This window comes from Mytilus galloprovincialis, chromosome 12, assembly GCF_965363235.1.
Source record: "Mytilus galloprovincialis chromosome 12, xbMytGall1.hap1.1, whole genome shotgun sequence".
Taxonomy (NCBI): Eukaryota; Metazoa; Mollusca; class Bivalvia; order Mytilida; family Mytilidae; genus Mytilus; species Mytilus galloprovincialis.
Window position 1 is genome coordinate 48,386,640 of NC_134849.1, and position 12,135 is coordinate 48,398,774.

Genomic DNA, 12,135 nt, shown 5'->3' on the forward strand with positions numbered 1-12,135 from the left:
CTCATGTAAGTTATGATTGTTTATGACTCATGCAAGTTGTGACTCTCATGTAAGTTATGACTCTCTCATGTTAGTTATGACTGTTTATGACTCATGTAAGTTATGACTGTTTATGACTCTCATGCAAGTCATGACTTTATGACTCTTATGTAAGTTATGACTGTTTATGACTTTCCTGTAAGTTATGACTCTCATGTAAGTTATGACTCTCATGTAAGTTATGACTCTTATGTAAGTTATGACTTATGTAAGTTATGATTATGTTTACAGACCAAAGATAGGGAAGTAGATTTTGATGTGGAGACGGCCATGAAAGTATGTCGACAGGCTGGCTATCACAAACATGCCTTGTTCCTCGCTGAAAAACATCAAAAGCATGAATGGTATCTACGTATACAGCTTGAAGACAATAAAGATTATCAAAAAGCCTTGGAATATATTGGTAAACTAGAATTTGATGAGGTATGCAATGAGAAATCTCTTTAATATATTGATAAATTGTAATTTGATGAAGTATCAGCTTAAAGGGATTCTTCAAATATAACACATTTTCTGCCTTATTGGAATTCTGCTTCATTTCCGAGAAAAATATTGGAACTAGATCAATCCTGTGGAGAATTTATCAAAATTAATGTTTATTGTCCTTCACGAACATGTTGCAAGGATATGCTGATCAATTACTTTTATGAAACTTATATCATTGGTTTATATCAGCAGTGTCCTGGACAGGTTGAAAATCAGTGCAGATGAATTATTTTTAAAGAAGTTATGCCCGTTGGAATATTTGATTCTATGGAAAATTGCATAGTTAGTGCATATGTACAATTTTGCCAGAATTTTATGAAACTTATATCATTGGTTTATATGTGCAATTAAATATGTGCAACGCTGTTCTTTTATTTTATTATATGAAATGGTCACTAGGGATTACTACTAGGGATTACTACTAGGGATTACTACTAGGGATTACTACTAGGGATTACTATCCTTTGACCTTTGCATTAATATGTACATTTTTTTGTACATTGCAGAGGTGTAAAAACTACTTGTATATATATACCACCTTTTGATGATTTGAGTTAAATTTTAAAATGTTGGAATTTGGATAATTGCTGTAGTTTTTTCCATCATCTGTCTAATTTTTTGTTATAATGTTAGTAAGAACAAGTTTTTTTATGATAAATAAATTAGGCTGAAGAGAATCTGAAGAAATATGGTAAGATGTTAATCTCAGAAGTCCCCCAGCAAACAACTGAATTACTCAAAAGATTGTGTACAGACTACAGACCAATAGACCGTAAGTTTTATTTTTATTTTCATGTAGGTTAAAATTGTTTTAAACATCTGTCCTTAATGATCAGGGTATTGACTTACTTTCAGAAGAAATTATTGGTCCACTGTTTTCATTGAATATGTTGGTATAACTAGAATTTAAAACTGTATCCTGTTAGTTGCTGTTAGTTGGGTCATTTCTCCATTCTAGACAGTTCAGAGGTTTCTATGATCCAATATAACCAATATATGATGAGAAAATGTGTTGTAAATTAAGTTTGAATGTATATCTACAAGGTCAATATCAATTTTTTGTAAATTGAGGAACATATGCTCAAAGAACTTTTACCACAGAAAATTAAATTAATGCCCTAATAATGAAATGCATATGAAAGTTATAAACCAATAGTGATACTTGGTATTAATGGTGGTACCTGGTACTAATGGTGGTACCTGGTACTTATGGTGATACCTTGTACTTATGGTGATACCTGGTACTTATGGTGGTACCTGGTACTTATGGTGATACCTGGTACTAATGATGATATCTGGTACTTATGGTGGTACCTGGTACTTATGGTGATACCTGGTACTTATGGTGATACCTGGTACTAATGGTGGTACCTGGTACTTATGGTGATACCTGGTACTTATGGTGGTACCTGGTACTTATGGTGATACCTGGTACTTATGGTGGTACCTGGTACTTATGGTGATACCTGGTACTAATGATGATATCTGGTACTTATGGTGGTACCTGGTACTTATGGTGATACCTGGTACTTATGGTGATACCTGGTACTTATGGTGATACCTTGTACTTATGGTGGTACCTGGTACTTATGGTGATACCTGGTACTTATGGTGGTACCTGGTACTTATGGTGGTACCTGGTACTTATGGTGATACCTGGTACTAATGGTGGTACCTGGTACTTATGGTGATACCTGGTACTTATGGTGATACCTTGTACTTATGGTGATACCTTGTACTTATGGTGATACCTGGTACTTATGGTGGTACCTGGTACTTATGGTGATACCTGGTACTTATGGTGGTACCTGGTACTTATGGTTGTACCTGGTATTAATGATGATATCTGGTAATAATGGTATTAATGGTGATCCTGGTATAAATGTTGTCACACAGTATGAATGTTTTACTATGACCAATTTATGTTGTCAATGGTATGTTCAAACAAAATGTGCTCTTACAGTTCACAGGTATTTTTTTTTTAGAATATCGTGTTCTTATATTTATTTGAATTTTTCAGGACCGCTCATTGATCAAGTAAATTTAGATGGTAAGTATTATATATGGTACTACTTACTACATGCAAATATGTAACAACAGGACAAGAGGAAAAATGCAATGAACAATGAACAAATATTTCTGTTATGGTTTCAGGAAAATTATCATGTGTTTTATGTAAATTTAGAAATTTCACTGTATATTTATAGATTATAACATGCCCTTTTCCATATTGGCCCTGTTAAAATCCAGAAACTCCCATATCTGCCTGAGGCTTCAAGAGGGCTGGTATGGGTTAAGGGATGATACCAGGTCCAATATGGGAAAGACTGGTTATAATCTCTTTTCCCATCACTTTGCGTCCGGCGTCGTTCTGCGTCCGTCTCCTTCCTGCGTCGTTAACTTTTACAAAAATCTTCTCCTCTGAAACTACTGGGCCTAATTAAACCAAACTTGGCCACAATCATCATTGGGGTATCTAGTTTAAAAAATGTATCCGGTGACCCGGCCAACTAACCAAGATGGCCGCCACGTCTAAAATTAGAACATAGGGGTAAAATGCAGTTTTTGGCTTATAACTCAAAAACCAAAGCATTTAGAGCAAATCTGACATGAGTAAAATTGTTTATCAGGTCAAGATCTATCTGCCTTGAAATTTTCAGATGAATCGGACAACCTGTTGTTAGGTTGCTGTCCCTGAATTGGTAATTTTAAGGAAATTTTGCTGTTTTTGGTTATTATCTTGAATATTATTATAGATAGAGATAAACTGTAAACAACAATAATGTTCAGCAAAGTAAGATTTACAAATAAGTCAACACGACCGAAATGGTCAGTTGACCCCTTTAGAAGTTATTGCTCTTTATAGTCAATTTTTAACCATTTTTCGTAAATCTTGGTAATCTTTTACAAAAATCGTCTCCTGTGAAACTACAGGGCCAAATTAATCCAAACTTGGCCACAATCATCTTTGGGGTATTTAGTTAAAAAAATGTGTCCGGTGACTCGGCCTTCCAATCAAGATGGCCGCCACGGCTAAAAATAGAACATAGGGGTAAAATGCAGTTTTTGGGTTATAACTAAAAAACCAAAGCATTTAGAGCAAATCTGACAGGTGTAAAATTGTTAATCAGGTCAAGATCTATCTGCCATGAAATTTACAGACCAATCGGACAACCCTTTGTTGGGTTGCTGCCCCTGAATTGGTAATTTTAAGGACATTTCGCTGTTTTTGTCGAGCCTGCAACTTTTATTGCAGAAAGCTCGACATAGGGATAGTGATCCGGCGGCGGCGTTAGCTAACTTCTTAAAAGCTTTATATTTTAGAAGGTGGAAGACCTGAATGCTTCATACTTTGTATATAGATGCCTCATGTTACGAAGTTTCCGTCAGTCACATGTCCAATGTCCTTGACCTCATTTTCATGGTTCAGTGACCACTTGAAAAAAAAGTTCAAATTTTTTGTAATGTTGAATTCTCTCTTATTATAAGTAATAGGATAACTATATTTGATATGTGCGTACCTTGCAAGGTTCTCATGTCTGTCAGACAGTTTTCACTTGACCTCGACCTCATTTCATGGATCAGTGAACAAGGTTAAGTTTTGGTGGTCAAGTCCATATCTCAGATTCTATAAGCAATAGGGCTAGTATATTCAGTGTATGGAAGGACTGTAAGGTGTACATGTCCAACTGGCAGGTGTCATCTGACCTTGACCTCATTTTCATGGTTCAGTGGTTATAGTTAAATTTTTGTGTTTTGGTCTGTTTTTCTCATACTATATACAATAGGTCTACTATATTTGTTGTATGGAACGATTGTAAGGTGTACATGTCTAGCGGGCAGATGTCATGTGACCTTGACCTCATTTTCATGGTTCAGTGGTCAAAGTTAAATTTTTGTGTTTTGGTCTGTTTTTCTCATACTATATGCAATAGGTCTACTATATTTGTTGTATGGAACGATTGTAAGGTGTACATGTCTAGCGGGCAGATGTCATGTGACCTTGACCTCATTTTCATGGTTCAGTGGTCATAGTTAAATTTTTGTGTTTTGGTCTGTTTTTCTCATACTATATGCAATAGGTCTACTATATTTGTTGTATGGAACGATTGTAAGGTGTACATGTCTAGCGGGCAGATGTCATGTGACCTTGACCACATTTTCATGGTTCAGTGGTCAAAGTTAAATTTTTGTGTTTTGGTCTGTTTTTCTCATACTATATGCAATAGGTCTACTTTATTTGTTGTATGGAACTATTGTAAGGTGTACATGTCTAACGGGCAGATGTCATGTGACCTTGACCTCATTTTCATGGTTCAGTGGTCAAAGTTTTTATCTAATACTATATGCCATAGGTCAACTATATTTGGTGTATGGAAATATTTTATGATCTTTATGTCAGTCGCACAGGTTTTATTTGATCGTGACCTCATTTTCACGGTTCATTGCACAGTGTTAAGTTTTTGTGTTTTGGTCTATTTTTCTTAAACTATATAAGTAATAAGTCAACTATATATGTTGTATAGAAGCATTGTTAGCTGTACATGTCTGCCTGGCATGGTTCATCTGACCTTGACCTCATTTTCAAGGTTCATTGGTCTATGTTTAGTTATATTGGTTAATGTTAAGTTTATGTGACAGTTGTTATAAAGCTTAGCTTTATACTAAGGACTATCAACATAATATCAGTGATTAGTATAGAAGGCGAGACATTTCAGCGTGTGCACTCTTGTTGGTTATTATCTTGAATATTATTATAGATAGAGATAAACTGTAAACAGCAATAATGTACAGTAAAGTAAGACCTTAAAAGAAGTCAACATGACCAAAATGGTCAATTGACCTCCTAAGGAGTTATTGCCCTTTATATAGTAATTTTTGTCGAGCCTGCAACTTTTGTTGCAGAAAGCTCGACATAGGGATAGTGATCCGGCGGCGGCGGCGGTGTTAGCTCACTTCTTAAAAGCTTTATATTTTAGAAGGTGGAAGACCTGGATGCTTCATAGTTTGTATATAGATGCTTCATGTTACGAAGTTTCCGTCAGTCACATGTCCAATATCCTTGACCTCATTTTCATGGTTCAGTGACCACTTGAAAAAAAAGTTCAAATTTTTTGTAATGTTGAATTCTCTCTTATTATAAGTAATAGGATAATTGTCGAGCCTGCAACTTTTGTTGCAGAAAGCTCGACATAGGGATAGTGATCCGGCGGCGGCGGCGGCGGCGTTAGCTAACTTCTTAAAAGCTTTATATTTTAGAAGGTGGAAGACCTGGATGCTTCATACTTTGTATATAGATGCCTCATGTTACGAAGTTTCCGTCAGTCACATGTCCAATGTCCTTGACCTCATTTTCATGGTTCAGTGACCACTTGAAAAAAAAGTTCAAATTTTTTGTAATGTTGAATTCTCTCTTATTATAAGTAATAGGATAACTATATTTGATATGTGCGTACCTTGCAAGGTTCTCATGTCTGTCAGACAGTTTTCACTTGACCTCGACCTCATTTCATGGATCAGTGAACAAGGTTAAGTTTTGGTGGTCAAGTCCATATCTCAGATACTATAAGCAATAGGGCTAGTATATTCAGTGTATGGAAGGACTGTAAGGTGTACATGTCCAACTGGCAGGTGTCATCTGACCTTGACCTCATTTTCATGGTTCAGTGGTTATAGTTAAATTTTTGTGTTTTGGTCTGTTTTTCTCATACTATATGCAATAGGTCTACTATATTTGTTGTATGGAACGATTGTAAGGTGTACATGTCTAGCGGGCAGATGTCATGTGACCTTGACCTCATTTTCATGGTTCAGTGGTCAAAGTTAAATTTTTGTGTTTTGGTCTGTTTTTCTCATACTATATGCAATAGGTCTACTATATTTGTTGTATGGAACGATTGTAAGGTGTACATGTCTAGCGGGCAGATGTCATGTGACCTTGACCTCATTTTCATGGTTCAGTGGTCATAGTTAAATTTTTGTGTTTTGGTCTGTTTTTCTCATACTATATGCAATAGGTCTACTATATTTGTTGTATGGAACGATTGTAAGGTGTACATGTCTAGCGGGCAGATGTCATGTGACCTTGACCACATTTTCATGGTTCAGTGGTCAAAGTTAAATTTTTGTGTTTTGGTCTGTTTTTCTCATACTATATGCAATAGGTCTACTATATTTGTTGTATGGAACTATTGTAAGGTGTACATGTCTAACGGGCAGATGTCATGTGACCTTGACCTCATTTTCATGGTTCAGTGGTCAAAGTTTTTATCTAATACTATATGCCATAGGTCAACTATATTTGGTGTATGGAAATATTTTATGATCTTTATGTCAGTCGCACAGGTTTTATTTGATCGTGATCTCATTTTCACGGTTCATTGCACAGTGTTAAGTTTTTGTGTTTTGGTCTATTTTTCTTAAACTATATAAGTAATAAGTCAACTATATATGTTGTATAGAAGCATTGTTAGCTGTACATGTCTGCCTGGCATGGTTCATCTGACCTTGACCTCATTTTCAAGGTTCATTGGTCTATGTTTAGTTATCTTGGTTAATGTTAAGTTTATGTGACAGTTGTTATAAAGCTTAGCTTTATACTAAGGACTATCAACATAATATCAGTGATTAGTATAGAAGGCGAGACATTTCAGCGTGTGCACTCTTGTTATATTTCATATGTGCGTACCTTGCAAGGTCCTCATGTCTGTCAGACAGTTTTCACTTGACCTCGACCTCATTTCATGGATCAGTGAACAAGGTTAAGTTTTGGTGGTCAAGTCCATATCTCAGATACTATAAGCAATAGGGCTAGTATATTCGGTATATGGAAGGACTGTAAGGTGTACATGTCCAACTGGCAGGTGTCATCTGACCTTGACCTTATTTTCATGGTTCAGTGGTTATAGTTAAATTTTTGTGTTTTGGTCTGTTTTTCTCATACTATATGCAATAGGTCTTCTATATTTGTTGTATGGAATGATTGTAAGGTGTACATGTCTAACGAGCATAGTCATGTGACCTTGACCCCATTTTCATGGTTCAGTGGTTATAGTTAAATTTTTGAGTTTTGGTCTTTTTATCTAAAACTATATGCCATAGGTCAACTATATTTGGTGTATGGAAACATTTCATGATCTTTATGTCAGTCGCGCAGGTTTTATTAGACCGTGACCTCATTTTCACGGTTCATTGCACAGTGTTAAGTTTTGTGTTTTGTTCTATTTTTCTTAAACTATAAGTAATGGGTCAACTATATATGTTGTATAGAAGCATTGTTAGCTCATACCTGCCAGGTTTTGAAAGTGCCCATGGGGGTTTTAGTGCGCGACAACAATTTCAAAGGTTACAATTCTTTGCGACGACTATTTTACATGTGCTGTTTTGTGGTCTAGAAAAGTGTCATATTTGTAATATGAGCTTACATGCCTTTTCTAAAGTTTATTTGCATGATTTTAGTTATTATATATCAGTAGAAAAGATGAACATGTAGCTGCAAGACCAGGAATTAATTTCATGTGTAAGGATATTAAATAATTGTTGACTTTTCCAATTTAAAATTATGCACAAAGAAAGACCTTTATCAGGTTGGGAACAACACCTAGGGGTATCATCTCAATTTAAGGACATTAAAAACCACTTTTAAAGTAAAAATGAACACATATTCTGATATTCATATCATTTGAAGAAACTTTTCCCACAGAATTATACATCCTATAATCTATCTGGTATAATATGGTCAACACATGTCCAAGAATTTTGGTATGTTCTTGGCCTAATGTATCATGTATATCTTCTTTTTTTTTTCAAAATAATTGGACCCTACATTTAGAAAAGTAGTTCTAAATATAATGTCAGAATTTCCCATTTTTAAGTTAAATAAAAATCTACATTTTTCATTTTTATTTTTCACAGAAGTAAAATGCCCCCTTGACTAAGGGAAGTCCCTCATTTAAGGGATTCCTCATGTGGGTTTTTTTGTTTTGTCCATGTGAAAAATAAAGAATAGTACATTAAATGATTTGGTATTTTTAATTAAATACATATCATTTGTTACAGCAAGAGTAATATCAATGAATTAGTGAATAAACTACTATTTATTATCTTTATGGTAGTACTGCATCATTGAAGTTTGTCAATCAGTCATGCTTTTATTCTGTGTAAGAACCTCCTTGCAAGTGAAAAACCATTTGCCATGTTCACGATTTTAAAAAACAGAGGAAATCAACACAAGTTCAAAATCTAGAATGTTAGAATTATCTTGAGAGAAAACGTTTTTGATTGGCTGATTAATTTGATCATGAGAAACATAGAATTTGATTGGCTGAACACGAATGTCTTCCTTGGACACAGTTCAAAATCGGGAACCATCATATTTTTCGTGTAGATTTTCACAAAATCGTGTTTTAGAGGGTTTTTCACGATCACGATCGTGCAATCGTGACAAAGGGTCAAAATCGTGTAATACACGCCTAAATCGTGAAAGTTGGCAGGTATGTTAGCTGTACATGTCTGCCTGGCATGGTTTATCTGACCTTGACCTCATTTTCAAGGTTCATTGGTCTTTGTTTAGTTATCTTGGTTAATGTTAAGCTTATGTGACAGTTGTAATAAAGCTTAGCTGTATACTTAGGACTATCAACATAATATCAATAATTATAGTATAGAAGGCGAGACATTTCAGCGTGTGCACTCTTGTTTAACAATTTTCACAAAATTTGTAAAATTTTACTAATATTTTCCTCTGTAACTACTGGGCCAAGTTCATTATAGATAGAGATAATTGTAAGCAGCAAGCATGTTCAGTAAAGTAAGATCTACAAACACATCACCATCACCAAACCACAATTTTGTCTTGAATTCATCTGTGTCCTTTGTTTAATATTCACATAGACCAAGGTGAGCGACACAGGCTCTAGTTTAATATAATATACACAAAAAGAGAATTTAGCAAATGTTGGGCTAAATCAATAATTGTTGGTTTGCCATTGTTACTACATAGTAGCCATTGGAACAGAATTATCATAGTTTTCAATACAAATACCGTCATTGTTCGCCATTTGTCATTAGAGGTACAATAACCAATAACCACTTTTTTGACTATGGTCAGCAATATGAGTAGAACAATTTTTGTGGTTATTGCATATGCAAAACCCAACATTTTCGTAACAAGTATGGGATAAATATTTTTTTCTCGTCTATTTAAATTTTTTACTATATTTAATTTTATGAAAGTGTATTGGTCATTTAGTTGTACTTCCAGGTGGGATTCCCAGAATACAGAAAGCTAGTGCAGAAGAATTTATACATATATTTGTTAGTAACTCTCCTAGACTGACAGAATTCCTGGAACATATGATCAAGGTAATGTTACCTCTTGTTCTGTAGCTCTTCTCTGAATACAGTTACTGTATACTCAGATATTTTTGTGTGCATGTTCTTTTTAAAAGATAATTAAGGGATGACTGTAATATTTTTTCTGTCTATGAAGAAATAACATAAAAAATTTAGTGCACACTGAATAACGCGCGTAGTGGGTTATTTAAGGTAGCACAATACAAAGATTTTTCATCCCCAATCAGACATCTTTCAACTGATGTAATTCCACTTATCCTTCTTTAAATTTTATAAATGAGGTACCAAAAGATAGAAGAATGATTTATCTTTCAAATTGTGATAATTTCATGATGACATAATTATTACATAATTAATTGTTATGTAATTCGTTGCTATATTGTGATGTCCATGCTTGAATGAATTTAGCTTCTTTGTTATTCATAGCATCCGAAAATATTTTATAGATTCTTGCACAACACAGTTTGACCTCCAAAACTGTGTCTCAGATTTTTCCTATTGTATTTCATTCTCTCATAAATCTTCAATGAAGTTTGCAACATCAATTCATAAGAGATCACTAAATTCAATGTGGTATAAAATTTGTTCTATTGATGTTTTTGGAAATCTGAGACACAGTTTTGGAGGTCAAGCTGTGTTGTACAAGAATCTATAAAATATTTGGGGATGCTATAAAGAACAAAGAAGCTAAATTCATTCAAGTGTGGACATCACAATATAGCAACTAATTACATAATAATTAATTATGTAATAATTATGTCATAATGAAATTATCACAATTTGAAAGATTAATCTTTCTTCTTTCTTTTGGTACCTCATTTATGAAATTTAAAGAAGGATGAAATGAATTACATCAGTTTAAAGTTGTCTGATTGGGAGTGAACAAATCTTTGTATTGTGCTACCTTAACAGTGTGCACCACATTTTTTATGTTATTTCGAATAGACAGAAAAAATATTACAGTCATTTCTTATAATTTAATTCTAAATTCTATTTTAAACCGTAGAAAACCTTGAAAAACGTTGATGACGTCACGGTCACATGACTAAATTATGTCTATGGGCTCATAATAAAATAATGTCAGCCAATCAGAAGACGTGTTACATCCAAAATTAAATTATTTGTTTATAGTATCAAAATCTTCTGAAATGTTTATGGTTGTCAGTTTTTAGCAGTGGAGGAAGTTGGAGTAAACCATACATGTTTCAAATTCAATGCAATTATGATCAACAAGTTCAGACAGTCAACATTGTCTGAAAATGTCAGTTTACTCCTTGTAGGATGACATTACATTTATTTTGGTATTTATGCTGGAAACCATGTAAAATATTTTAATTCAATAGATGACATTTATGCAAAAGTGTCAGGCAAGCTTTACAGGCTATTTTTTAGGGTTTTGATGTATCTATTTTGCTCTTACATATTTTTGGGGAAGACGGCTTCAAGCCGTCAATCCCCAATGGGGTTGACCAGAGTGACATTCCCTCACATCATTCATTTTGTGTTTTTATAGTGTGGAAAACCCCCCAATAAATCTTACTAAGAATGATGAGATGGGGAGACACAAATGAATAAATTGACTTTAAACACTTTTTTACACATTTCCCTTCTGTTTCTCTCGAAATTATCAGATATCGAGCTCTCCTTTACACTATTTACATTTACAATCCGGAAAAATCAGTATGACGAGATATTCTAAATATATCCAACCTACATTATATTTTATAGTGACGTCATTGTTGGAATGCCACACTACGCATAAGCAGGGATATCCTTCACTGGTTATTTAAATCATTCTCAAAGATTGTGCACTTATTAAAAAATAGTATTTGTTGAATTTAAACATAATGGTGTTTGCTGTAGATGATTTAAACATCAACATGCAATACTTTAATTTGTAGGTCAACAACTTTCAAAGTAAACAGGAAGTCCGAGGGGCTACATGAGATCAGGGAGAGAAACGATCTTTTCCATTTTTTTCTGAAAAACTCTGTTTTGAGAATCTTCCTCCAATTCAGGAGCACCTCAATTTATGAGCTTATTATCCACTAAAATAAACACTTAAAATGTGACATTTAGTATATGATAAGTAGTCTTTCATTAAAACTTAATTTTGTGTACCAACATAATCATTGTAATAGTTACAAAAAAATTACAAATGTTGCATTTTGTAGTTTAAACCTATTTATTCATGAAATTTTACAAATATTTCAAAATGTAAAATTTGGAAACAAGCTTCACACAGTTTACATCAAT

At 34.0% G+C, this 12,135-nt stretch overlaps 1 protein-coding gene across 2 annotated transcripts in view; it reads left to right on the forward strand.

Annotated features, from left to right (window-relative positions):
• Positions 1-12,135, forward strand: part of LOC143054057 (vacuolar protein sorting-associated protein 11 homolog) — a 50,562-nt gene that overhangs the window by 18,427 nt on the left and 20,000 nt on the right. For both annotated transcript variants that reach the window (XM_076226920.1, XM_076226918.1), the window contains exons 14-17: positions 271-462; positions 1,192-1,297; positions 2,546-2,575; positions 9,788-9,888. In XM_076226920.1, coding sequence (XP_076083035.1) covers positions 271-462; positions 1,192-1,297; positions 2,546-2,575; positions 9,788-9,888 — 429 coding nt within the window. The remainder of the gene's footprint in view (positions 1-270; positions 463-1,191; positions 1,298-2,545; positions 2,576-9,787; positions 9,889-12,135) is intronic.